This window comes from Colletotrichum acutatum (assembly GCF_030867785.1).
Source record: "Colletotrichum acutatum strain CBS 112980 chromosome Unknown BDZ83scaffold_51, whole genome shotgun sequence".
Taxonomy (NCBI): domain Eukaryota; kingdom Fungi; phylum Ascomycota; class Sordariomycetes; order Glomerellales; family Glomerellaceae; genus Colletotrichum; species Colletotrichum acutatum.
In genome coordinates, this window is record NW_026849045.1 from 10,107 (window position 1) to 37,667 (window position 27,561).

A 27,561-nucleotide genomic window follows, 5' to 3' on the forward strand; every position below is an offset into this window, starting at 1 on the left:
CTCGGAGTTCCCAGATCAAGGCGAACATGGAACTGGGAGGAGCCCGCCAAACCGCAGCCATGCCATCTCAGGCAATCCGGGCCCTCAATGCTGCAATGCTGCAATGCATGCGCCAACTTACCGCCTTATCGCCCACCACGATAAGTCCGATGAGTGCCGGCCGCAGCCCGTGGGTGGCTCCCACGTTCCCCTGCTTTGCCTGCCTCCACGGGTATCGACGTTGTGAGTGGCTGGGTTGTTAGTGAGGTAGGTACCCGGCATGAAGGGTTCCCAGGTAAAAGGTACCTTGTCATTGTCGTGTGGGCGATGTCGCGGGTGTCGTGTGCCATCTGTATGCCACTGCTTAGGCTGCATCAGCGTCCGCGCTGCCTAACAGCAACAGGCGGGTAAAGCCTCGGGTTACCTAAGGTACCTTGGGTGGTGGGATTTCCACGGGCATCCCAGAAGGCGACCCCCCGGCCGTCCATGTACTTTCCCACCTAGTTCCCTCACTGGCCCGGCCCACTTCCATCAGTCACTCACCGGCCTAGGCACCTTTCACCTCTTCGTCCGTACCGCATGACCTTTGATTCATATCTTTTCCCAGAACCCGGTGCAGATGCCCTTCTCACGAGCTCTCCGGGCTTGATCAGAATTATTGTCCGTACCTCATCTCAAAGGTGGCATTCTCTCCGGTCCAAGAATAGGCCATCTGCAGGAACTGCCGTCGACCCGTCTTTTTTCAAGGTTCTGCTTGCGTATACCATTAGTGTCCACCGCCGCCGCCGGCACCCAAACATTCCACCCGTTTACTCTTTGTCCGTCATCATCATTCATAGGACCTTCACCAGCCCGACACTTATTTGCCCCGTCGTCCCGCGTTCCTGTTCTGCCACCCTCCAAGAGTACGCGAACTTTTTTTGAGGGGACAAGGTCCTCGCTATCGGTAGCACCATGTTCTCGGAATGTAAGTCTCATACACCGCTGCGGAACCATCCTCGGCGACGCCCAGCGACGGCGGTCAACCAACTAACTCGCCCCCAGATGCGTCCAGGTTTCTGGCGCAATCACAGTCCCGACTGTCCAACTTTGCGGGACAAGATCAAGGCAACGAGAACCCACCACGACAACCGAACGACTGGTCATCGCGGGGCCCTCCTCGAAATGGCGGACGCTCCTTCCTAGGTAGAGGCTACGGAGGAAACCCTTACCAGACGGGCGGTTCGCGTTATGGTCAAATGGGCTTTGCTTCCCGCATGTCCGCCGCTCAGGATGCGCCGCTATTCCACAGCACGCTCGACGAGTACATGGAGGAGGACGAAGAAGACGAGAGGGATCGCGAGGCTGCGGACATGGCCGCCCTCCACATGTCTCGGCGCGTGGCCGCCGCGAGCAAGATGGCAGAGAGCTCCGAGACGGAACCAGACGCTAGCCGCGGCTCGTTAGAACAGAGCAGCGAAACACCCGGCCGAAGATACCAGGATCGCGGGCTGCGGAGAGGTATTCGCAGCAGTTGGAACGGCACGAGGAGCTTCAGTGGACGGAATCGCGGGAGGGATGTCATAGACGAAGAGTCGGAAGATGTCCCGCGAGAAACTTCCGACCGGGAGTCAGATACGAATCCTAAAATGGTCGACATCGGGCTAGATTCCCAGATCATGGACGACGACGACCCATCTGCGTCGCTGCTAAACGAGGCGGCTACGGACTCGAGCCCGCCAGCCTTCCAGAAGTTTCAATCCAAGTCCGGAGACCGCAAGTTCCCACTGAGGAGGGAAGCTACTCGGGAAGATGACTTTGACGAGGCCCGCCGAGCCAGCTCTGACGATGAGGCCCTGCCTGCCACTGTTCCCCTGATCGAAGGAGAACTCTTCAAGTACGACCCGTTCTTCGCCTGGATCTTCCTTATTGCGCTTGCCGGTCTGGTGTCTACATTTGTGCTTGTCTGGCTACACACGGGCACGCCCAAGAAAGGATGGGGTGATACTGTCTATACAACATTGCAAGCATCCTTTCACATGCTCGCTGTGGACACTCTCATTTCGATCCTGGTATCCTTTGTGTGGCTCGCGGCACTTCGATCCTTTGCCAGGCCGCTGGCAATGGTGATTCTCGTTGCAGTACCTATCATCATGTTTTCATTCACACTATACCCCTTTATTTCTAGCTATGAGGGCAGATCACACGGGACCAGCTTCCAAGATCGAGCGATGCGATGGGCTGCTCTTGTTCCTGGCATCGCAGCCTGCGTCTGGGTCTACACGGCTTGGCAGGGCCGTAACGCCATCCGCCAGGCGATTGAGATATTGGAGTTCTCCACGAGAATTCTTGCAGCAAACACGGCACTCCTCATCTTGGGTTTCAGTTGTCTCGCAGTCATAGTAACATGGACCTGGATCTGGATGTGGATGTTCTCGAGAATCTTCTTGGGAGGATACTTCTCCAGAAGACTTGCCAGATTCATCATCAGTGTGTCCAGCTGGTGGCTGGGTATCTGGTTCGTGTTGATGTACATGTGGACAATCGGAGTCATCAACGCGGTGCAACGGGCGACCACAGCAGCGACAGTGTCTCAATGGTACTTCCACCGCAACGCGGCGCCGGCTCCAACGTCGGCGGAGATTGTCACGGCCGCGCTTAACCACGCGACGACAACCATCTTTGGCAGCATCTGCGAGTCGACGTTGATTGCGCTGCTTATTCGGGCGCCGCTGCTCGTGCTGCCTCGCAAGTTGGCTAATATCCTGCAGCACATTGCCGCCATGTGGATCCCGACGCCCATCGCAGCGCTCACGAACCCTCTCACCATCACCTACGGGGCCATTCACTCGCAGAACCTCCACACGGCGGCTCGCGGTCTTAGCCAGATGGACTTCTTGTCCCCGCAGCGCCCTACGACAACATTGACACCGCATGTGTTCAGCACACGGCGGTCCAGTCACTCCCCTATGCTTCCCTATCGGCTCGCAAAGATGCTTTTGTATGCGACACGGTTCATCATGGCGACGGGACTCGGATTTGCAGGATGGGTCATGACGGCGAAGCAGCTCTCTATAGCTCTGCCGGACGGAATGGGAGTACGGGGCTCGGCGTACGCATACGTGGTTGGCATAGTAGCCAGTTTTATTGGATTTTCGGTCATGGGCGCCATGGAAGGTATTCTCAGTGGTATTCTGGATGCGGTCGTCATCTGCTACGGCAGCGAGCGGCGGATGGCTAGCGGAGGCGGTGCCTACTGCATGGAGGCGGCCTACCTCTTTGGAGAGAGAAGACGGGACGAGAGAGGCCTGCCATGAGCTAGGCTTACTCACGTTACCTATAGTTGTTGATCATGCTTGTTACAGCACTTGGAGAAATTGTACACTTGAGAGGAACCGGGAGTTTTGCCTGCGCTAGCGTGCTTATATGTCTAGATGGGATAGACGCCTGAGGGAAGGGCCCTTTTTTCGATGAAGCTGTTTGATGGCACTTCTCTCTTATGGCATGGAGACCCAGCGAGTAACTTAAACCGACCTTTGTGGATTTGTACATGTGTGTGAGTTAACAAATTGGCGCCGGGAAGTAACAATGCCAAGTATCCGAATATACTGCGCCACAGGTGTCTTCGCAATGCTAACTGTCGGCTTCTTCGCCCGAGAGGAGTGGTTCTGTTGGAAACATAGTGGAAGAGGGGAAACGGGCTAGTCTTGGCGCAGAGGGCGGCGTGCGACGTGGTTGTTGGCCTCTCAATTTTGTAGTTTGGGATGGGGGTATCACGACCCAAGGGTCGAAGTTGATGATGAAGTAATGGGGGGCACCGCCACACGAGGGAAGAGATAGGTTAAAGTCATCTGGACCTGGCTGGAAAAGGAGTCATTCTTTGCCACATGTTGATTCTGTACTACGGCAGCAAAAAAAAAAAAAAAAAAAAAATCACCAGCCACAATATTTGTGCGTCGTCAATAACTAGTTACTCCTTTACCGTTCATACAAAATTGAATAGTAAGCTATGAGAAACACTGAGGCAAAGGGTCAAAATCTTCGGTACCTGAAGCTCCACGGTAGACTGGCCTGTGCGAAACGTTTCCAGTTCGACCTGAGGTAGCTTTTTTGGAGGGGAATCGGTTTTACTGCAATGGAGAGGAGTACTTTCGGGGTATGAGAAAGCTTGTTTACGCTGCAAAGAGACTTGTCAGATACCTTGCCCTACGTATCGGCTCTCCGGCATCCCGGGTCGCAGTGGGAAAGCGACACGCAGGCAGAGTGGCACACGAGTGGGCAGAGAGCTATGAGAGGGCGGGGGCAACAGGTGAGGGGCGGCGGCGTGAGGGGCACCTAGGGTGCTAGGTAATCCGCTGGACAAGCATCAGCGGGGGAGGGAGGGGCTGTGCTTTGCAGCACGCAACAGCTCGCATCATGCTGTTGCAGCATAGCCAAGATGGAACCCGCAGGACACCCTGGGACTGGACTCTGGACTGGAAAGAGGCAAGATAGGCACATGATGGCAGTGAGAGCAGCTTCGAGAAGCGGGATCGAATCGAACTAGAGCCCGGCTGTGATCTGACTTGCCTTACGTAGGTACTGGTCCAGATATCCGTAGGTATCCTTTTGCCTCTTGTCCTCTATCTGAGCTTGGCACCCTGGCATGTTATGTCATCAACGTGATAGACAATAGCGACCGTAATCTCCATGTTTACCGTACTGTTCGAGAAGATGCTAGGTTCATTGAGTGTAGACACGAAGCCTCGCTTGATTACCTCCTTGTCCCTCAAAGTCTCTGCCAAGATGCCACTGGACGGCGGGAGCAGCGGAAACATCGGGGTGTCGTAGGTTGCGCGGTATAGGTACCCTCCGTCTAGCTAGAGGAGGGGGAAGGGAAACGTTCCAAAACTGAAAGACGTAATCCCGGCCCTCCGCGCCCAGCTCCAGTCGACCTATTGCGCCTCCCCATTACAACACCTGACACCCCGCGGTAAAAGGTAGGAGGCAATACTTTCCCTCTCCCCTTTCCCCCAATTTCCCATCTCATCCCAACCTCGAACTTTGGTACCTGTTTCCCTCTACAAAGATTTCTCGAGTTATCTGAAGTAGCTGTCGAAACTTGGAAACTCTGTTTGCCCTTTCACACGGATACACACACCTCTTCCGCAACTCATTCACCTACACCAAACAATCTACCCCGAACCACATCGATCGATTGAAAGGCCTCGCACCACCGAGAAGTTCTAATCGCATTAAACAGCATTACCACTTCTGCGCCTGACTTCACTGTACTACACATGGCCGACGATTTCGCTCCCCCGTCGGGTCCTCCGCCTCCCAAGGCCCCCGAGGTTCCTCCCGGCTGGATCGCTCGATGGAATGATCAGTACAAAGAATGGTAAGCTCACACATTATTCCCCAGCAACTTTTCACCTCTCTTTCATTATGCTCGCTGATGCTAACAAACCCACCTCCAGGTTCTACGTAAACCTTCACACCAAACAATCCCAATGGGATAAGCCGACAGAGCCCGCCCTCCCTCCCCCTCCCCCACCAGCAGAAGACGGGCACCCGGGTGGCCCCCCTCCCGGTTACGCCCCGCGCCCCGGCGACCACCCGACGCCGCCGGTCGATCAAAAGCACAACCCCTACGACCAGAAGGGCAACCCCTACGAGAACCAGTCCTCGACCCCTCAGCCTCCCGGCGCCGGCGGCTCCAACACAATGTCCGAGGACGAGCGCCTAGCCCGCCAGCTCCAGGCCGAGGAAGAAGCCCGCGCACGCAGTGGCGGCGGCGGCGGCACCCACTCCCCCATGCCCCCGGGCTACAACCTCCAGCAGCAGCAACATCAGCAGTCGCAGTCGCCGTTCCCCGACCAGCTCCCGCCCCGCGCGCAGGAGACGAGGGGAAAGAGCTCCGGCGGCTTCCTGGGTAAGCTGCTGGGCAAGGCCAAGACGGGCGGCATGGGCGGCTCGAGCCACGCCCAGCCGCAGTACGGAGGGTACCCTCAGCAGCAAGGCTACGGTGGTTACCCCCCGCAGCAGCAATATGGCGGCTATCCGCCTCAGCAGGGTTACGGGGGATACCCTCAGCAGCAGGGCTATGGCGGATATCCCCAGCAGCAGGGCTACGGCCGGGGCATGGGCGGCATGGGTGGAATGGGCGGCGGTCGGAAACCCGGCGGCGGCGGCATGGGTATGGCGGGCGGTCTCGCGCTCGGTGCCGGTGCCGGTCTGCTTGGTGGTGCGTTGATTGCGGATCACATCAATGACGAGCAGCAGGAGGCCTATGCCGATGGATACAGTGAGTTGCAATCCTTTGACCTCTTGATTTGATATTTGAACGGCTGCTAACTTTGGTACAGATGACGGACAGGACGGTGATGATTTCGGTGGTGGAGACGACTTTGGAGGTGACTTCTAAGTGGCTGATACTGGATTACGGCCAGCTTAATCTAACGTACCTTGCTGGATGGATCATGAGAGAAGGTTTGGCAAGTAAAGGAATGGACAAGTGCGGGTTTCAGGGGGCATAAATGTGCGTCTAATATGCGTTCTTATGAGTAAAAAGAGCCCCCATTTGCATTTGAACGTCATGTCTCTTTGCATTTTCCTGCGAATACTTTGATGTATCAGCCCATGTGACAACTAGTTATTTTGTATGACATTGCAAATCAGATCTATCAGTAATAACATAAGAACAAGAAATTAGTAGGCAACAAGGGGGGGTGGACCATGTAAACTCACAATATCGGGATGCAACATATACCTTTTGATGCTTGAGGTGAGAAATGTTCACCAACCCAATGATATGGAGGAAGCCATGAGTGGGAGCATGGACTCCCGGCATCTTTGGTTCGCCAAATTTAGTCAAAACTTGTTTATAGGGAATTGAGGTCTAAGAAGCGCCCTAGCCTAGATCCTATATTTCATAGGAGCCGCAATAACAATCTTGAACAACCGTGTGATTGTATTCTCTCTTTCTCCCCCCCCCCCCTCTTTACTTCTCGTCACACACAAAAACTCTCTTATCTCCGCACGCCCTTCTCCTTCTTCCCACCAGCACCGCCACTGGAGGCACTGGAACCAGAAGACTCTTCCTTCTTGCTGCTGCTACCGGTACCAGCGAGGAAGCCCGCCATGTCAAAGTTGGCCATGGGGTTCGCGTCGCCGCCTCCGCCTCCGCCGCCGAGGAGGGAGTTCATCGGGTTGCTCTTTTGGCGTTCTTCGAATTCGGCGCGCATTTCGGGGTCCACTAAACGGTTTGTGTCAGACAAGAACTTTTGTCGCATTCAAGGAACACGGGGAAAGGCTGGGATTTGAACGTACTGTTATCCATGAGGTAGGGCATGCCGAGGAAGATGCCCATGCTGATGAGGCCGAGGAGGATCATGGGGTTCTTGAGGATGGTGAGGATGGAGACTGTGAGGTTTTGTTGTTAGCGTTTCTGTGCTCCCCAGTCGGGTTTGTATCGAGAGAGGTCCTCGTCGTGGAAGCGCCGACAGCTCCGTGGGCGTAGCTTCCTTGCCATAGACACCAAGCAAACCCAGCACTACAAATCTCACATAGGCAAATAGGCAGGAGGCAGGGACGGGACGAAAAGACAGAAAGAAAATACTCACACTTGCTCCTCTCCACAAAATAATTCTTCTGTCCCAACACCCGCACCTCGAACCCCTTCGCACCACCCTCAAACTCCTTTGCCGCATACGCCTCGCCCTTGTTATCCCAATCGTTACCGCGATACGTCTCCCACGCGGCCAACCCGCCCTCGGCATCAACGTCCAGCCTCAGGGGCGCGAAGGCGTGAGTTGCGCAGTGGATGTCGACGAGGTACGAACCTGCGCTGGCGCTGCCGCCGTCGGTGAGGTTATGGAAGACGAACGTGTTTTTTACCGACAAGGGCGCGGAGAAGGTTTCGCCGAGGGAGGAGAGCGTGGCGTGGGTTGACGGCGGGAGCGTGTAGGGGTTCGGGAGGGCTTGGGAGGAGGGGATCGAGAGGGTCAGGGAGGCGGCGGATGCTGATGTCGCCGCGAGGGCGAGGGTTGTGAGGAGGCGCATCGTGGTGGTGGTGTTCTTGATAATGCAGCGGTGGGCGGTGGTCTCAGATTCGAGGGTTTTGGCGACGAGAGGATGGTAGACCTCTTGGTGTAACCGACAAGCAACAGGAGAGGGGGTAACAAGAAAAGAAGAAGAAAGGAGCTATGTCAGCGAGAGAGGGCGGGGGAGGAGTTTTCGTGATGTTCCTTCGAGGTGGGATGTCGAGGAATATAGCTAGAATCAGCGGGCGGTGGGATTTGGAGCTTGGATGTGGATGGACACACACACACACAGTCAGAGAGCAAGACAAGAGGCGTCGTTGAATGGAGCGAACCTCTCTCGGCCAATCAAATTCCGTTGGCGGATTAAACCGGTGGTCGTCTACCGCGCGCCGGGGAGTTGTGGGGACGGTGAACATCCCCCCCCCCCCCACCCATTCCAGTTGGGAGCTGCCTACTTATTCGCACCGGCGCCGGGTTTTGGCCGGGTCGGTTTACAACCACAGACCTTGTTGGGATCCCGCACGTTTCTTCGTCCCCGCGATTCTGAGGGTTTGTTCGTAGGGTCGTATGAACGCAGAGCAGTTGTCAGTCCGTCCACCTTGTGACTCCATCTCAACTCCTGTATCTACCCCCTCACGAATATCTGCCGGCCCAAATCACTTGTGTCTCCATCGTATTGCAACGGCAACATGTGTGTTTTGTACATATCCACACCAAAAGGTGAAGACTAAAATGCCGTCGCGCCGCCCACTAGGAATTTGTGGCGTCGGCACGTTTCATTTCGTTACGTGCTTTGCGAGTTGCCACGGGGGGAAGCGTGGCGGGCTGATCACACAACTTTCTTATCGGAGGATGGACACCAGGGATCAGGAGGGGTTCACTTTTTCACGCGCACCCATTTTTCCTTCTGATCTTCGGTACCTGGTATCTTTCATGGTTTGAGTCGTCGTGGGCTGGCATGGCAGATGTGTGATGTACGCCCTGCCCTTGCCTATCACATCTATGTACAGCGAACGTCGGACGCGGAACCCCAGGCCTGAGCAACGCTGGCTTGGCTGGATCAACTTTGTAAGTGTTTCTGATCATGTTGCACGAGGAACGATCAAGGGGGTCATTTCAAGCATGATGGCGTTTCTTCGGCTTTCTCTTTTCTCTCCGTGCAGGCGAAGCCACGTAGTAATCAAGACAGGGCAACCAGGTAAGACAAGAATCGTAAGTTGCTTTTTCTACGGGTATTTTATCGTTCTCGTACATTTGGCAGAAAAAAAAAACAAGGCAAAAAACAAAAATAATTCATTTCAGACGGCATGTCTTGTCACCGACCTACGGCGCAAGCGGCGCGTCGTCCTGCTTGGTCTCGGCCGCGGGGGCGGGCTTGCCCGTGGTGGAAGCGGAGGAGGCGTTCTTGAAGGACTGCTCAAAGTCGGCAATGATGTCGTCAATGTGCTCCGTGCCGACCGAGATGCGGATGAGGTCCTCGCTGACGCCGGAGCTCGTCTTCTCCTCGTCAGAGAGCTGCTCGTGGGTGGTGGTCCAGGGGCTTTTGGGTAATGGTTAGCGGGTGGAACTATTCTGGGGAAGAGAAAGAGAGAGCCAGTGCTCTCTCACTCCGTGATGGAAGGGTCGCAAACTCACTGAATAGCCAAGGTCTTGGAGTCACCGACGTTGGCGAGGTTGGAAATGAGCTTGAAGCCATCGACAACCTGGCTGCCAGCATCGCCACCGCCCTTAACGCCGAAGCTCAAGACACCACCAAACCCGCGCTTGAGGTACTTCTTAGCCGTCTCGTGGTACGGGTGGCTCTCGAGACCGGGGTACGACACCCAGCTCACATAGTCGCTAGCCTCAAGCCACTTGGCGAGCGCGAGGGCGTTTTGCGCATGGCGCTCGGCGCGCAGCGACAAGGTCTCGATGCCGATGATGAGCTGCTGGGCGGCAAAGGGGTTCAGGGAGGCGCCGAGGTCGCGGAGGATCTCGACGCGGGCGCGGATGATGAAGGTGATGGGGCCAAAAGTCTCCCAGAACTTGAGGCCGTGGTAGCCGTCCGAGGGCTCCGTCATTTGCGGGAAGCGGCCGTTGTCCCATTTGAACTTGCCGCTGTCGACGATGACGCCGCCGATGGTGGTGCCGTGGCCGCCGATCCACTTTGTCGCCGAGTGGACTACGATGTCGGCGCCGTGGTCGATGGGGCGGATGAAGTAGCCGCCTGCGCCAAAGGTGTTGTCGACCTGTGGGTTTCTGGTGTTAGCTTGCCATTCTGCTGTGTGTACAACCAACGGTGGAGACGGAGGGGGAAGACTTACGATGACGGGAACGCCCTTCTCGTGCGCAACCTTGGCAATAGCCTCGAGGTCCGGGACGTTGTACTTTGGGTTTCCGATGCTCTCGACGTAGACGGCCTTGGTCTTGTCGTCAATGGCGGCAGCGATATCCTCGACGCGGTCGCCGTCGACAAACTTTGTGTGGATGCCGAGGCGGGGGAGGAAGACCTTGAACTGGTTATAGGTGCCGCCGTAGAGCAACGAGGTGGAGACGATGTTGTCGCCGGCGTGCGCGAGGGCGTTGATGGCGATGAACTGGGCGGCTTGGCCAGAAGAGGTGGCCAGGGCCGCGACACCGCCCTCGAGCGCGGCGATGCGCTTCTCGAAGACGTCGACTGTGGGCTGGAGGTGGGGGAAGAGGCACGGTCAGTTTTCAAACGTGGTACACGATTTAACATGGGATCTGTTGAGGGAAGTGACTTCGACGTACGTTCATGATACGGCTGTAAATGTTGCCAAACTCCTTGAGGCCAAAGAGCCTCGCGCCGTGAGCCGAGTCATTGAAGGTGAAACTCTACACATGTTGGAATCAGCTGTCAGTCCTACGATGTTTGCGCCCGCGCTCGCGAGACAAGAGAGCTTCATTGCTCGTCGTCGCCGGGAAGGTTTTACGAACCGTGGTCGCGTAGATGGGGACGGCGCGCGAGTTTGTGGTCGGATCGGGTTCCTGGCTACAGAGATACAACAATCCCCACACGTCAGCTTGTTAACAGGTCTCGAACAGCTCCAAAAGCAACGGAAAGGTTGTTTTGCTCCCCCGAAGGCATGTTTGCTCGGTGTGGTGGTGGTGGTGGGCAGTGTTCGCGAAAGAGATCGTACATACCCCGCATGGAGCTGGAGAGTCTCAAAGTTCTTGCTCAGTTCTTCAGCCATTGTTCAAGTTTGACTTTCTTCTGTAGCAAGGAATGTGTAGGTATACAGGAAGAGGGAGGAATTGGAGACACGGAAGAGAGGAGGAGGAGGGGAAGGAGACAGGTTTTCTCTAAAGGTGTGCGAGCACAAGAGCAACGGGGACGGTGACGCGCTTAAGAGAGAGACACACACAAGAGACGGACCGGCAACGGAGTACGCAACGGCGAAGGAAGAGCACGGAAGAGGGGAGGGGGAGGGGGGGTTAGTAGGGGTCGTTGTCCAGCAGTGGGAAGAGTGAGGCAGAGAAAATGGGCTAGCTACGATGATGCCATTGAGGGGACATCACACCATAGGTCGGGCTGTTGTATGTGTGTGTATACAATTGACCCCTTGGCCTTGTGAGGATGTGTCACCAGGGACCGAAGAGAAAAAGTTGTCCACCGTGTAAGATAGGTATCTCAAGGAAGCAACATCTCAAAGGTATCGTTTCCCGATGGAGGAGGGGACCCCTCCCAATCCCGCGGTCAGCTACCAGGGAGCTTGAATAATAGCCAATTGGATCCGAGGAAAATGTCCAATAGTTTGGTTCCGTCGACAAATAAGAGCTTGTCACATTTCTCATCTTTTTTACGATGCTGCAGCAACGGCTGGCTCTCTCATTGCTCATGTGAGGTGAGATGCTGGTGAGGTGAGAGCTCTTGGAGCTTAAGGTGCAAAGAGAGCGCCGATTTAGGCAATGGGGGTGGGGCTTGGCCAGAGCACGCAATCGACGCCGAAATGTCACTTTGCGGGGCAAATGGCACCAAAGGAGGGGCAACGGGAAGCCAAGAAACCCACTGGACCCCCGCGAGACTTGGAGAAGTTTTTCTTGTGAATCGGTGTGGTTGCCGGCCGAGGGTTCACCGAGTGCCTATTTGTCTCACTGGACTTGTCTTCAATAACACAGTAAGATGCTGCGTCTTGCTGACCAAAAGATACGAGGCAAGATTGCTGTATGGAGAGTGGAAGCCTAGCTTTTGACTGTGTCGTTGTTCGTGTGTGGGGTGCAAGTCTGGGGGCCAATTGACTTTTCTTTTCAACGCAATCACGGACAGACTTACCTTTGCAAGACATCGTCTACCGGCCGACTCGAGGACCGGTTCCACCCCCGACAACCTCACCTCGACCGGGTCCCACGGCTCACGATACCGGCCCGCGGATGTCGGTCGTGGACTCTGGAGAAGTAAACTGTGTGGATCCAAAGACTTATTGAACTTGATTGAGCTGTTTCCCGCAAACGGCTCAGAGTGGGCGGTGAAATGGTTTTCCGGCCATACATCCCAAGAAACATTATCATCACCAATATCACCACAATCATCACTTCTTCAAGGTCGAGCATTGATATCCTATGTAACAATTATAGTCAGCTCTTGTAAGACTTATTAAAATATGCTTCCAGTTTGTCGTAGTGGCGATAGCGGTGTTCAAAAGAGGTTCTCGGATGTAATGATTGGAAAGCTACTTTATCACCCGCGTGCGGCCGTCGCTTCAAAGAATAGCCTCCACGAGTCCCAGTCTGGAAAACACAAAACGACGAGCCTATAAAACAGGCCGTAGTCGGGGAAAACATAAAATTAACAAGAGCGGTGCAAGTTTCGATCCGGACTTCTCCTGTAACACGGGCCAAGGCCATGACAAAGGAGGATGCGCTGACAAAAGAAACAAAAAAAATATGTATTACATGCCCATGCCGTGTTACAATGTCAGGTAGCACGATAGCAAGCACAACCAGTCTACTCGGATGGGAATCTCAGAAAGGGGCAAATCCATAATCTTATTCATATGCTTCAGGAGCACAGGAGGAACATGAAAATGTTAATGAAGCCCAATAACACGCATTGCCGCTCGCCCCAACTCAGCCCCCCCCCCCTTTCAAAGGCTCAGAGTTGACAAGCAAGCAGGGGCTCCCAGTCGGTTGAATGCACCACCCACCAAAAACTACCTTATCCACTCTTCCACTCTAAGTAGCACGAATGCGCACACCCCTATACGTAGTACGAGTGGTCTCGAGCGGCAGTGTATCCAATCAGAACAGCCATGTCGTTATAGGCGCTGGTACCCTGTTTGCCTCTTCTCTCAAACTACGTTCTAGTGGTAGATCAGTGTTCGGATTTAAATTAATAAGTGCCTTCTTAAGAACGTAGCATGACAACGCTGACGTTGGTTCTCTTGGAGAAGCCATGTAAGTGGTGTCATATCGTGTGGATTTTTGTTCAACGTCGATATCACAGTAGCACGCGGCAGGAGTAGGTGAACCAAGACTAAGAGATTATGGGTAGGAAAGACTACAGACCGCAGCCTATAGAATAGTAATAATACGGATAGCATCTACGTCCTTATTGAAAATGACCAACCCAAAAACCAACTGTATCCGATTCACGCACTTTTTTCCGTTGTACCTTTGGTTCAGTGTCAACCGAATGACACCAAACACATCCGCTGGTGTAACTTCCCCCATTTCCCGTTTCGTGTGAACCAGTCATCTAGACGAGGTTCACATCACTAAATCCCGGGCCGTAGATGCGTCTCTGGTCAAGTTCCCAGATGGATTTTCGATCGCTCTTGCGGTCCCACGACGGCATCCGCTTGGCTCTAATCAGTTCCACAGATGCCTCACGTCTGCGCTCCTCGAGGGCGACGTGGAAAGACTTGAAGGAGTCGGCGTAGCTTACGCAGACTCCTTCATTTGAGGAGGGGGGCCAGCGGCGCTGGGCTTGCGGAACCCCGTCTTGAAAACATCCTTGACCATGAGGAGGGAGGTGCCGGCCCAGAGGGCGAACTCGAAGGCGGCCAAGACGGTGTCGGCGCGGGCAGCAGCGCACACGGTGCCACGGCAGAAGAGAAGCTTGCTGAGGAAGACGGCGAGAGCGATGAAGCCGGCGAAGTAGAAGAGGACGTTGAGGAGCTCAAAGGCAACGGCACCCCAGGGGTGGGAGGCTAAGATGGTGTTAGTTGATTTGTTTCACTCCAACAAATCTCAGCTTTGATGGGGAGAGACTCACCTCTCGGAGCGAACTTGGGCACAAGCTCGAGGTAGGCAATGGAAATGAAAGACCAGAGCGGCACGAAGACCAAGAAGTTGACCTGGGACGGGGACGAAGTCATCGTGTCCATGTTGTACCAGTTGGCGACTGCAAGCACACAGTCAGCGCATAATTCTCTCCCACCCTAGTCACCATTTACAAGATGTGGTGGCCGAGTTCCATAGATTCCTCATCACGTACTGAAGGCCGAGAGACCGAGAATCACCAACGCCAGAACACCCTGGACAATTCGGAGAGGAAGAATGAGACCCATCTTGTCGATTTTCGTGATCGTTTCGTTGGAGATTCGTGAGATTCGTTTCGACGGGAGAGAAAGGAGACGAAAGTAAGGAGAGAAAAATTGTATGGTAAATAAGTCTAAGCTGCCCCCAGTGCGCTGTTGAGAAGTGAAGAAGGAAGTTTGACAAGAAGAAAAGGGTGGAAACGGTCGAGCGGGAAAAGGTCCAAGAAGAGGCAGCACAGCATGAAAGAGGGGAAATCACTTATGCTTTTGTATGGGCTGGGCAGTCCCATCTCTCCCTGTCTGAGTGTTTGAGAGGCGGAACATGTAGTCGCGGCTCTAGTCATCACTGGACACCCATGGGTCGGGTTGGTGCTGGGCAATGCACGGCCTGAGACCTCTGAAATGCATCTGAAACGGGACTCCCCTGGGCCGTCGCCATGCGCTATCCAGACGAGAAGATGGTGTGTAGCAGGGCCCCAGAAATCCCATGGACCAATCCCAGCACAAGATCAACAGAGCCTCCTCTTCATGCCGGCTCACGGCTTGGCGCTGGCAGGTAACGCAGTACCTAGTCTTGCCTGTCTTGTTGCGTTTGGTTGGATGGCCTGGGGTGTTGGTTGTGTTGTATCTTGGCTGTCTCTGTGCCTTCTCCGGTGCTGGCCTCGTGGCAGGCTTACATCGAAGGGGGGGCTACGAATACAATGAGTGGTTCTTTATGGAGACGCGCACACGCATTTGTCGGACGACAAGACGTGAACTGGGTTCCATGGGCGGAGCTTGATCGGCGATACGACGGCAGCGGGCGGCAATGCTCTCCTCAACTTTGAACGTGAGTAAGAGCCCAAGAGAGAGAGCCTCGTCATGCAGGAACGGCGATATTGAGCATAGGCTTGGAGAGTCTGGAAGCCAAATTAACGTTGCATTGCTGCAGCGATGCGAACTGCCAGCAACGACAAAATATACTGCGTAGCCTTGCCTCACTCCGACCTCATTTGGATAGGCCAGCCCTGATAGCGACAGGTGTGGGTGGGTGGGTTTGGCAGACTTGAGGTGAAAGGCTGAAGCGAGATCTTCAGATTGAGAAACACAGCGCGGCGGCATGTACTGTGTCTGCGGGACTCCCGTGCAGTGCAATGGCAAGCCGGTGCAGGTGCGCGAGTCTGCAGGCCAGAGGCTCAGGACTCGGAGGGTTTGAGGCTGAAGAGCAGCGAGTCTCAAGATGCCAAGCATGATTCGCCCGGGGCCCAGCATGTGTCACCGAACTTTCGACGACGGGCCATCTCGTGTTGTGGGTGTTGAAACAAATTGGGACTAGAGTAGACTGGCAAAACGTAGCAAGAAGAGTAGGTAGGCCATGGGAATGAATGGAAGTGTGGACGGGATTTGGAGCTTGGCTTCGTTGCGACAAGACCACAGACGAGGGTGAGGGCGATGAATGTGGTGGAAATCGCAAAGGGAATGCAGATGGATGGGACTCGTAAACTGCAGAAAGAGCCTAAGAAAAAAAAATGTCCGAACGTATCTTGTTTCCTCGCTACCAGGTCTACCCCGTTCCTGCCTCCTTCGAGACCCTCACGATTGCCATTTAGCGGGCGGGTTGTGGGTTGCCAAACCCTCCAGCGCTCCTCCCCTGTCAAGTCTATCTGTTCGGACAGGGAAAGAGCCAAGAGCGATGGAAGCCTCTGGCCGCGAAGTAAGGTACTCAACTGGAGTCTCCCGTCGGTTGAGGGGTGCTTAGTAAAGACCGGCAGGACCTCTTTCTCTGATTCTCTGAAGCACTTGACGCACTCAGGACTCAGGAGAGGGAACATGGACGTTTTGGCAAGCCAAGCGCCATGGAAGATCTACAACAGAAACAGTACGGCGGACGTTACAACGCCAAGGGTGCCGCCCGAGTTTCTCTCTACCTTAGCTAGTGTCAGGGGATTCGAAACAGCAGCAACGATGTACCATCCATACCGCTCACTCCGTACGGACACACTACACCACGAATGAGAGACTACTTACCTACACTACGACGCGCAGGCGCCACCTGGGGAGGAAATCTTGGCTTCACGTATCATCCGCAGGGGCCTCCCGTCACCTACCGATGCGGGAAACCGGGGACATGCAGGCGAATGTAGGCCTCAAAGGCCCCAAAGTCGTCGTCGCTTCTGTCGTCTCTCTGTTCCATGTTCCACCACTCCGCAACCACACTTTGCTGTTCTTAAAAAAGCTGCTGAGACGCCGCACAACCTGCTCCCAGACTCAGTCCGATACTCAGATTGCCAAGGATTCTCCCTCGACAGATTCTTCATACTCTTGGCATTCCGTTTTTCCTTGCTGCTTCCTGCTGACACATCCTGCCTCTTCTAGACTTCTGCAGGGCCTTTGCGCAGTCAAACTCGCCATTCTGCCCCCCTCCACGAGTCCACCCTCGACGGCCCCAACCTGTCTCACGACTCGCTGCAACAGCGGCTGCCTCTGCCGACTTGGCCAGCCTCGAAACTGCGACTCTATCAAAGCTTCGCCTCGCCAGACATCATGTCAGAAAGGCTTGGATTTGCTGGGCATCGAAACCATCCGCTCATCCTCCACCCTTGGTGCCGACTGTATGGGGTTCCCCCATAATATTGGCACTGGATCGGACGCTCTCCAGACTCTTGGCCGCCATCGGAGAGTCCATTTCTGCCACCCGTAGAGCCTCAACGCAGCACCCAACTTCTTGGCAGCCCATATGGAATTCGCCTGATCACTTCATCTGCGCCTACATTACTCTTCGCCGCATGATGAAAGATTATTCTCAAGTCTGAGCTGCTCAGGACCGTGTCGTATCAGTCCGACTTACAAGAACAGCACACTGCTAAATTTCCACATATGGGTTTTACGGCCGACTCGCCTACTTTATCTGGATGTCTTGTTTCAATATTATTAGTAGCGCATTTGTATGTGAAGAAACGGAAAACTTCCACGGAGATCACACCCCGGCCGCTTGGTGCGGACCAGCCAACAACACCAGCCTGTTCTCGCTGCTTTCTGGCCACGTCTCCCCCTCTTTATCACGAGACCCTGACTCTCTGTGTGTTTCCGAGACTCTCGGAAATGGCAGTCTGAAAAGAACAGCTGGCCTACGTTGTGTCATCCCGAAGCCCATACGAGTCATCCCAGGACTTATGCTGCTGAGGCATGCAATCGGTACCCGAGCACACATTGATCGGACGTGATCCAAAACGAAGACACTTGTTTAGTGTTTCTCTAGTTCCGCCATAGCCGTCTTCTGTATCATCAGCGTCTTCTTACAATCGACACGTCAAAGCTGTCGTAGGCCTATTCGTACCCGCAGCTGATGTCTGTCATTCAGTTGTCAGCCGGAAACATCATTCCAAGGCTACGCTGATCTTGGGGAAGAGACCCTGGGGCAGCATCATGATTTTCGAGCATCATAATTTTGCTTTGGACGCTACCTTGCGCTTCGTTGCTCTCATAACCACATTGATCTATCTTGGCGACCCAGCTGGCGGCGTACAGAAATGGGCACTTGCGCCTACCTATGCTAGCAACTCTCCTCTTCTACCAGAGTTTGCATTATTTTGCATCTTTTCCCCACAGATAGATTTAAAAAGAAGATTCTAACTGTAGGGAAAGGCAAGTTGAGACTTAAGCCAGCTATTTATTGGCAAGACCACGGACCTTTGGTTGGCACAACGTGCTCAGCCAAGTACAAGTTCCTCGGAATTCAAATTCACCCTTCGCTGCCTGCCCAATAGGAACGGGAGACACCTGGTGTTGGAGAGAAAGCTGGCAGAACTTCGGCACTTGTTCATGCGGCTTCAACCTCCCGCTGGTACGGCACTACGGCTCCAGGTGGGCGGACTTCTTTAAGGTAGCAGGTGGGACCCGGACTTGTTCGGCCCTTTCGGGTACGGGTGTCCAATGACCTCCGCCCGGAGTAAGACAGGTGCCCTGCGCCCGGACCTGAGAGAGCAGCTCTGGCATGTGATAGATCCAGCTTGTCAGTCCCGCTCACAGACTGACCATGTCTTTGCGTGCATCAATTGACAGCATCCTATGAGTTGACATGGTTGACACTGAGGATCGGCAATATAATGAGCTTCGTAGTTGTGATGGAAGACAATGAGTAGTTCTTATGGCTATTCGTTCCAAAGCATGGGGTTTCGATTAGTATTCGGTGCTCAGGGGAAGTGACGGGCGAGAGCTCCGCTGTCGGGGATCTACCTGTAAAGAGTGGATGAATGACTGATCCCCGTTTGCTGGGAAATTAAGCCTCCCCCATATGCATAACCCCGCTAAGATGTCACTGCCATTGTTGAGCTTCTGAACTGTGGAATACTCCGTACAGATACCGTCGTATATCACAACTTGGAGGCTGGCCGGGTGTAACTCACATGCTGATTCGGGTTTCTCCAGGCCAGGTCTCACCAAAATGGCTGGCAATACTGTGTCACCTACTCCGTGCACCTACCTGAAGGTATGGTAAGATAGGTAGTATGCATGACCACACGGCCAACAGCAGACACATTCCTCCACGTGGACACTTTGCTGTGAGGTCATGACGGAAACCACGGGGTATCTTTCCCCATTATTTGCGAATCTCCGACCCAGAACCCCCAGCTTCAGCTCCCACTCCCTCCACCGCGGCCACCGCCAGCCCCCCAGCGCCCCCGCAAGCCACTGCATCCAGCGCCCCCTTGGCGGGTCCTCCTGATGCCAATCAGCGCCCTTTAACAGCTGTAGTGGTCCCCTTAGCGTACTCACCATCTGGGGTTGCCGAGGACCTTGAGACCTTTGAGTGGCACCCTCGCCCTTCTGGGGACTTGTGCCTCGGCCTACGCTCCCAAACTCGGCCTCGCTCATTGGATCGTCTCTCCGTTTCCTGCACCTTCTCACTTGGAGGCCAAGAAAGCGACAACCGAATCCCCCGTACGGAGTAGCTTCGACGCGCACTTGGCTCGACTCGATCTTCCGTTGTAGACCAAACTTTGAATAGCCTAGACAACCTCCCCCCCTCGTTCGTCACAAATCCTCCTCGGACGGATTACTTCTGTTTATTCCAACTTTTTTTTCTTCTTTCAAAACCTTTCCGTCCCGACACCTGTCAACCAGCTTCATCTCTCACCCTCCCGCACATCGCCTACATCTCACCAGGCTTCCAGCATCTACTCTTATTCGTTTGCGCCATATCCTGCTGCACCGTCGGCCTCCAACGAATTGGCAGCGAGATCGAGGTAGATCGTCCGTCAGCAACGTAACCAACAGTCCTCGGCTGCCAGCACTCCCCCACAGATTCCCGCTGTCGCTGCGAACATGGCTCCCACAAAAGACACCGCCGCGTACATACAGGAGCTGGCCAACCCGCCGCCTCCTGGCTCCCCCTATGGAGTCCCGATCCCAGGCTCCGAGAAGGAAGGCCGCAGTGCCATCTACCGCCATTGGCGCTTCCGCGACGGCCCTCTGCTGTCCACTTTTGATCCCGCCGTCCAGACCGTTCACGACTTGTTTGAGGAGTCCTCCAAGAAGCGCCCCAACGCCAAGTGCTTGGGTCACCGAGCATGGAACCCGGCGACCAAGGACTGGGAGAACAAGTACACTTGGGCTACTTATGCCCAGGTTGCCGAGCGTCGCAAGAACTTCGGCGCCGGTCTGATTGAGATTCACCAGAAGATTGGCATCACCAGCGACAACTACGGTGTCGGTTTGTGGTCGCAAAACCGCCCCGAGTGGCACATTGCTGGTACGTGACCGTCACATGCCAAGCGCGAGGTACAAATTGCATACTGACTCGAAGCAACTAGATCTCGGTGCTGCATCCCAATCTCTCTTTACCGTCTCTCTCTACGAGACCCTCGGCCCCGACACGACCGAATACATCATCAACCACGCCAACTTGGCTTGCGTAGCCACCTCTTTGCCGCACATTCCCGTCTTGCTGAAGCTTGCCCCGCGCCTCCCATCACTCAAGCTCATCGTGTGCCTTGACTCCCTGGATGATGGCGAGCAGGCTGGCTACTCCAAGCTGTCCGTTCTGAACGGCATCGCTGCCCAGAATGGCATCCAGATTTACTCTATGGCTGGCGTCGAGGAGCTCGGCCTCAAGTCTGGTCGTCCCATGCGCCCCCCGCGCTCGACCGACTACGTCACCATCAACTACACCTCTGGAACTACCGGTATGCCCAAGGGTGTCGTCCTGACGCACGGCAACGCTGTTGCAGGTCTCACAGCCGCGAGATCGGCCGGCACCGTTACCTACAAGGATGTGCACATTTCTTACCTGCCCCTCGCTCACATTTACGGAAGAATGGTTGACCAAACCGCTCTGGCCGAAGGCGCTTGCATCGGTTTCTTCCGCGGCGATATCGTTGGACTGGTAGACGACATGAAGATTCTCGAGCCCACAGGGTTTATGTCTGTTCCCCGCCTGTACAACCGCTTCAACTCGGCCATCCGAACTGCCACCATCGACGCGGACGGTGTCAAGGGATCCCTGTCTCGCCAGGTTGTCAGCACCAAGAAGGCCAACATGAAGCAGCCCGTTGGCAAGGCAAGCAACTCTCACTTCTTGTACGACAGAATCTGGACCCCCAAGGTTCGTGCTGCTGTCGGCCTCAAGAAGGCGCACAGCATGGTCAGCGGTAGCGCTCAGCTGGACCCTGACGTTCACGAGTTCTTGCGCGCGGCTTTCGGCAACCACTTTGTGCAGGGATACGGCCTGACGGAGACGTACGCCGTCTCGACTGTCCAGCTGAAGGGTGACTTCACCCTGGGCAACATCGGACCGCCAGCCTCTTGCAACGAGATCTGCTTGGAGTCGGTTCCCGACTTTGACTACTTCGTCACAGACAAGCCTTACCCCCGTGGTGAGATTCTCCTTCGTGGTCCCAGCATCTTCAAGGAGTACTACAAGAACGAGGAGGAGACGAGCAAGGCCCTCGATGCAGATGGTTGGTTCCATACTGGAGATATTGCCGAGGTCGACAACATGGGTCGCTTCAAGATCGTCGATCGCAAGAAGAACGTGCTCAAGCTGTCACAAGGAGAGTACATCTCGCCTGAGCGTATCGAGAACGTCTACTTGGGTAGCTGCAGTCTGCTGGCCATGGCATACGTCCACGGCGACCCGTCTCAGTCGTCGCTCGTTGCTGTCTTTGGTGTCGACCCCGAGAACTTTGCACCATTTGCAAGCAAGATCCTGAAGAAGACCATCGACAAGACCGACATTGCAGCAATCAAGGCAGCTGGCGCCGACAACAAGGTCAGAAAGGCTCTGCTTGCAGAGCTTGACCGGATTGGCAAGAAGCACAAATTCAACAGCTACGAGCGTGTGCGCAGTGTTTACCTCACTATCGACCCCTTCAGCATCGAGAACGAGCTGCTGACACCTACGTAAGTGAAAACTACCTTATTAGCACTGGACATGGACACCTGCTAACCTAGTACGAACAGTCTTAAGTTGAAGAGACCGCAAACCGCAAAGGCGTTTAGGACGCAGATCGACCAGATGTACGAGGAGGTCAACGCGGAGCCAGCCGCCAAGGCCAAGCTTTAGAAGGTTTTTTTTCACTTAGAGGATTGGCGTTGGATGATGTCGTGTCATATAAAGGCGGGCAATGCTGTACTATATAAGATGATCTATTGGCTTTCTAGAGTTTACATCCACTAAATTTCATAAAGAAACGTAATCTTATTGCAGTGAGGCCAAAGCCGTGAGGCATGTTTTGATATGTATTGATGGATATCGCTTTAATGCATAGTTTTAGTTATAGCGCTAGTTGAACAATTTACATCTAAGTACTTCGCGTAATTGTGAAACAGTAATACCTACCCAGTAGTATGCCCCTAACTGTCTATAAAATCATTGTTAAATCTAGCAATACATAAAGTTTAACATGTGCCATGTCGGACTTTGATGCGCATTGCGCCTGCGATACGCGCGAGCGTGAACTGGCGCATTTGGCTGGCAACTGCGGGGCCGATGGCGCTCCGGTCCGGCACGCGACACGACGGCATTGGACGGGGGTGCTATTCGGTTCAACGTTGTTCTAACGCGATTCGATTGGACCGTTCATCTACAGGCGCATTTAGACTTCGTTACTTGACATTTGCTGATAGCCAAGGAGGTGACGCGGTATGCTGTGCTGTACCAGCGCAGGACGTCAACCGCCGGGCACGAGAGTATGTCTGATGTCAAGTTCATTCTTGTCTTATGGCAACCTACGTAGCATATAAATATGAAGTAAACTGTTGTAAAACATGTCTTGGGTCTTTTTTGAAGGTTTCTTGAAGGAGTTGAACCGTTTTGCTAGGGTGTTCTCGTGGCTGACCACACCGCGGTGGTGCTTTCCCGAGGAGCCCAACAGGGTTGATATGTCACTGAAGAAAGCGCTTTCTGCATGTCAGTGAACAACAGGACTTGTGCTCAAAGAGCTGTCGCAAATGTTTGCGTCTTTTCAATGCCCGAACACAATGTATCTGAACAGTTTAAATGCTTCTTTGATGTTAAATGATTGATCAATCTTTATTCAATTAAAAGGCTATTCTTGACAAATAACTTTACAGTAATTTTCACTAAATTCTAGCTACAATATACTAACGCGCTTTTTAGTATATAGAAAAAGCCTATTAACTTAAGCAAACTTATTTTAACTCTTCAAATTATTAGATTCTAAAAAAAAGACGTTATTTCTTACGTAAGACAGTTTTAGACCCTTGCGACTGCCCGGAAGGTGCGTGGGTCCACTTTTCTTAATACTTCCACCTGACCCGCCTCTGTTGACCCGTTATAGCTACCTTCTTTACTCTAGTTAACTGCGACCTGACGATCTACAATTACGCGTCCGACGGCCTTCACTTTACGCGTGTACGCTGGCCGAGCCTTAGCTGGACGACGACGACGACCGCGCGTCGATGTCCTTGGGATCGCGACTATGTTTGCGAGTCCGAAGGGCAAGTCGAGTGCCACGACGATCGATTTAACGGCCGCCCCGAAGAAGAAGACCGACATTATCGACCTCACACTCGACGACGATCACGAAACCAGCTCACGGCCTGCTGAGGCCGGACCGCCTCGAAAGAGGCAACGAACATACTATGGCCCCGACTTTTCTGTTGGCCCGACTGGCGGTTTTTCTGAGAAATTGATGCAGTGCCTGAACGCACAGGTCAGGCCATACATCACCGAGGCGTTGCTCAATGTTCCGCACGATACGTTCAAGATTGCAGATATCGCTCGACGGGTAAGTAGGCTGCTCTCTCTTCTCACCTTCCTCTCTCCTTTTGTCTCTCTTTCTCGCATCCGGCATATCTCGTCCTCGGAAGCGTATTCGCTAACACAAAGGCTATAGGTGCTTGGGGAGGTGTACCGTTCCGCTATAGAAGACGACGTGATCGACATCGACCAAGGCTTCCTGTCCCAAAATGCAGTCAAGGAGCTGGCCGCGCTCGCGCGTTATCGTATTGCGGACCTTTGCGACAATTACGAGGTGAGAACCGACCCTTACACTTACTTACGTACCGGGCCGCCTCAGGACGGCAATACACACGAGTAAAGTACTGACTTTCTGTTTTAGGAATACAAGAAAAAGCCCCTAAGCTTTGGTGGAATTACGGTTCCCCTCCACTCGGACGGATATCATGGATCGAGGCTTGCTTCCGAACAAGGTCCTTCAACGGCGCCAGCGAGGCCAGTACCGAGGCCAGCGCCGCGGCCGGCGAAGAAACAACCTCGAACGAAGCCCCCACCGCAGCCTCGACGAGAGCCTCAGCCGGCGCCTGAGGTAGAGCACCAGCCAGAGCCCGAGCATGAGTACCAGTTAGAACCCGAGCGAGAACCCGAACCAGCGCTTCAACCTCCAGCTACAGAACCCCCGATCGTCGCCGTTTCGTCAACGAACTACAGAACAAGGGCGCAAGCCAGGTCCTTCAAGTCATGGAAGGCGCACGACTCGCAAGCCAAGGCCGCTTTTACCCCGGGCCACAAGGCCAAAGTAGCCTGGATGACGATGCCGCGGCGGCCATACACCACAACGGAAGAGCGTGAGACGATTCTTCGCGGCACCTCTAAGCTTGTCCGAAATCTACCGGCGGCGGCAGCGCTGGGCTCACTACCCTTCCACGTCGATTTTACCCCTGACGAAATGGACGACGTCCGGAGAATAGTGCGGGCCATGTGTGACAAGAAGGTCAAGCACAAGCGGAGGGACAATACGGACAGAGAGCTGGGAAAGATGCTGAGAAAGCGGCCCGACTTGCTCACGACTATACCACCCATGATCGAGCTCAAGGGAACCCTTGCGCAGCGAGACCACGTTGCGATTCGGAACTTTCTCGACGAGCTGGCGAACCGGCACAAGAGACCGGCCCGGCATCCAAAGGTGCTGACGTTGGAGGTGGACGAGTCCGACAAGCAGGGCGAGGCACAGCGCACCAGTCAGATTTCTGCGCTCCTGCTGGCGCGGGAAGTCAACGGAAACCGAGGTTTCGGCCGGATGCGTCGCCACATCAACTTCACCAACGAGTTTAGGAAGGCTCACGAAGACGACATGGAGATGCGAGCAGAGTGGGTGGGCTGCGCCGGTGACATTATGACGATTGCCTGGACTTCGGACACGAACTTTATCTGCGGTGCCACGGCTCATTCCGATTCGCACAACCAGCAATATAACAAGGCCGGCAATCTTTTGCTTTGCTCGACGACATTGGGTCAGCTCAAGGCGTATCCGGACCACAGAATCCCTCGACCAATTGTCGAAAAGGGCGAGAACTCTACAGAGGCTATGAGGGAAAGTCAGAGCCCATGGCTCTACTCCTCCGTTGTGTCTTCTGACTATGATCGCATCAACAACCGTGCCTACACGTCAAGTTTCGACAAGACTGTCAAGGTGTGGAAGGTCGACGACAGAGGAGCAAACATGGAGGCTTTGGGCACCTGGACACACGCGGGCAACGTCAACTTTGTGGCAGTTTCCAAGCATGAATCCGGCATGGTGGCGACTGCCGCTGATGTGTCTACCCAAGCTGTCCGAGTCTACCGCGTTGATAACGACAATGTATCTCAGAGCCCTTACCAGGTATACACAGGCTCCAGAGCGTGGGATGAAGGGAACGAGGAGACGACAGCGACCCAGAAATGGGCTTACTTTCCAGCAACGATGCAATGGGGCTTAGCTGAAGGCGTGCGGCATTTGCTCCTCGTTGGCTACTCTCCCCGCAGTCTCACAGGAGATGATAATGACATTCCTGACGACAAGTTGAACACCGGCGAGATTTGTCTTTGGAATTGCCTCACGGGCGAAAAGATCAAGGTCTTGACGGCGTCTACGCAGAACGTCTTTGAGGTGGTGTGGCATCCCACCCTACCGAGCTTCATCGTGGCAACGTCGCCGGCTGGGTTGATGGTCGACGACGAGACTCTGACGCAGATTCGCATCTTCCGCCCCAGCTTGACACCTGAAGGCGATACAGCCTTTGGCGAGATGCAGTGCCTGGACTGTCCGGCCAAGGATATCAACGAGCTCACCATCAAGCCCAACACCGTCCTCTGCTCATACGTGACTGCGGCCTGCACCGACGGAAAAGTGTACGTCTGGGACACCTCGCGAGGCGACAAGCCTATTCATGCTCTCCGGCATAAAAAGCCGATTGATGAATTCGACGAGAACTTGGGAAAGCGAGAAGACTTGGATGTGGGTGTCAAATTCACGGCGTGGGGGACCACAGCGGACCGTTTCTACACCGGCGGGTCAGACGGAGTCGTCAAGGTGTGGAACGTACGCAACTTCCGGCAGCCCCTCGTCCGGGATCTCTTGGAGGCTCCTGGAGCTATAGCATGCGGAGCTTTCTCTCCTTGCTACTCGAGGCTTGCTATCGGAGACGCAAGTGGTCGAGTGATGCTCCTCTCGCTGAACAAGGAGGACGAGCCCCCGGCCAAGTTCGTTCTACCCCCGATGCCGGCGGGCATGCGACCTCGTCGTCCCGTGCGCCGTCCGATACCCGTCATCGAGCACGCCGATCCCCCGGCACCACACCAGAATAACCAGGCCCAAGAGCCCAAGACGGGAGTCGAGAGGGGACGAAGAATGCTCTCTTCCGGCCAGCTCATCCGTCACCCGGACGCCACCGTCGGCGTCATCCAGGGGCCGGCCTATCCCACTCTAGGCTTGCACTGCCCCAAATCGCACTTTGAGGGCGACGCGTCCCAGCCCTTGCTGGCGAAGGTTGAGGAGATTCAGCAGGAGAATCAAAAGATGTTCCGCCGCAAGTCGCTGCGGGTTATCCGTCTCCGGCCGCTGACCGACGTGGGTTCAGTGGCCCTCGAGCGTCGGCATGCGCATAACGTGTCGAGGGACTTGGATCTGCAAGAGCTTTGCGAGATGACCAAGCTTGATCTGCTCATGGATCAGGTGAATATCGACGATCCTATCTACGATGAGGGGTGGGATTACGAATATGAGGAAGTCAACCTCGAAGAGAGCATCTGGGCTACGGTTCCGGAGTGAAGAAGAAGCGGAAACGCTCTGAAGAAAAGAAGGGTCGATATTAGCCTTTCTGAGATATAAGCTTGTTTAGCCTATGGCCTCTATAAGCCGAAAGGGCCGATATTGCCTTTATCGGATACGAGCTTGTCTATGTCTAGCTTTTGGTGTTTATGAGCTGATAGGGCTGATGTTGCCTCTATCAGACTCGAGCTTGACTAGCTGACGGCCTTTAAAGACTGAGAGGATGTAAATAATTCTGTTAGATGAATACCAAGACTTACGACACTAAACTAAAGTTTTATGAATAGAGTAAAACTGGAATAATTCGATTATTCTTAATAAAAAGCCCACTATCACTTTCTTAAGACTTTAGTAGAGGATACAAATTACTATGATGGAGTGACTTTTTTTTTGGTATTTATATGTATTATTAATACTACCTAATGGGAATGGCTTCTCCATCGACCGGGTGATGCTTAAGAACAAGAACATGGAGACTATGTCTGCTGAATGTTTCGTAAATAGCTTCCAGGTACATTACTATATATCGCTCTCCTCAAGAATCGAGTTATTTTGCGGTTATGGCATTTATAGAAGGACCGAGGAGTATCACGATTCAAAATCACAGAC

At 54.2% G+C, this 27,561-nt stretch overlaps 7 protein-coding genes across 7 annotated transcripts; 4 read left to right on the forward strand and 3 right to left on the reverse strand.

The window, feature by feature from the left end:
* Window positions 1–933: 933 nt before the first annotated feature.
* On the forward strand, window positions 934–3,275 carry BDZ83DRAFT_752527 (uncharacterized protein; the record flags this gene model as incomplete). The annotated part of the gene is made up of 2 exons (XM_060514214.1): window positions 934–946; window positions 1,024–3,275. The coding sequence occupies 2 exons, from the start codon at window positions 934–936 to the stop codon at window positions 3,273–3,275; spliced, it is 2,265 nt and encodes a 754-aa protein (XP_060364510.1).
* A 1,962-nt stretch (window positions 3,276–5,237) lies between these two features.
* BDZ83DRAFT_652118 (uncharacterized protein) lies at window positions 5,238–6,364 on the forward strand (the record flags this gene model as incomplete). The annotated part of the gene is made up of 3 exons (XM_060510503.1): window positions 5,238–5,338; window positions 5,418–6,244; window positions 6,306–6,364. The coding sequence occupies 3 exons, from the start codon at window positions 5,238–5,240 to the stop codon at window positions 6,362–6,364; spliced, it is 987 nt and encodes a 328-aa protein (XP_060364511.1).
* Window positions 6,365–6,968: 604 nt separating this feature from the next.
* BDZ83DRAFT_578545 (uncharacterized protein) lies at window positions 6,969–8,001 on the reverse strand (the record flags this gene model as incomplete). The annotated part of the gene is made up of 3 exons (XM_060505139.1): window positions 6,969–7,195; window positions 7,270–7,362; window positions 7,563–8,001. The coding sequence occupies 3 exons, from the start codon at window positions 7,999–8,001 to the stop codon at window positions 6,969–6,971; spliced, it is 759 nt and encodes a 252-aa protein (XP_060364512.1).
* A 1,304-nt stretch (window positions 8,002–9,305) lies between these two features.
* Window positions 9,306–11,176, reverse strand: BDZ83DRAFT_578617 (uncharacterized protein; the record flags this gene model as incomplete). Its single annotated transcript, XM_060505147.1, has 6 exons — window positions 9,306–9,522; window positions 9,618–10,210; window positions 10,286–10,645; window positions 10,734–10,817; window positions 10,920–10,974; window positions 11,127–11,176. The coding sequence occupies 6 exons, from the start codon at window positions 11,174–11,176 to the stop codon at window positions 9,306–9,308; spliced, it is 1,359 nt and encodes a 452-aa protein (XP_060364513.1).
* A 2,686-nt stretch (window positions 11,177–13,862) lies between these two features.
* BDZ83DRAFT_578524 (membrane-associating domain-containing protein) lies at window positions 13,863–14,491 on the reverse strand (the record flags this gene model as incomplete). Its single annotated transcript, XM_060505133.1, has 3 exons — window positions 13,863–14,131; window positions 14,197–14,325; window positions 14,419–14,491. 3 exons carry the CDS (start codon window positions 14,489–14,491, stop codon window positions 13,863–13,865), a joined length of 471 nt encoding a protein of 156 aa, XP_060364514.1.
* A 5,274-nt stretch (window positions 14,492–19,765) lies between these two features.
* On the forward strand, window positions 19,766–22,004 carry BDZ83DRAFT_719874 (AMP-binding enzyme; the record flags this gene model as incomplete). Its single annotated transcript, XM_060512218.1, has 3 exons — window positions 19,766–20,192; window positions 20,254–21,841; window positions 21,902–22,004. The coding sequence occupies 3 exons, from the start codon at window positions 19,766–19,768 to the stop codon at window positions 22,002–22,004; spliced, it is 2,118 nt and encodes a 705-aa protein (XP_060364515.1).
* A 1,259-nt stretch (window positions 22,005–23,263) lies between these two features.
* On the forward strand, window positions 23,264–27,296 carry BDZ83DRAFT_700156 (uncharacterized protein). The gene is made up of 3 exons (XM_060511426.1): window positions 23,264–23,691; window positions 23,800–23,937; window positions 24,025–27,296. Exons 1-3 carry the CDS (start codon window positions 23,383–23,385, stop codon window positions 26,950–26,952), a joined length of 3,375 nt encoding a protein of 1,124 aa, XP_060364516.1. The 5' UTR covers window positions 23,264–23,382; the 3' UTR covers window positions 26,953–27,296.
* Window positions 27,297–27,561: the final 265 nt, after the last annotated feature.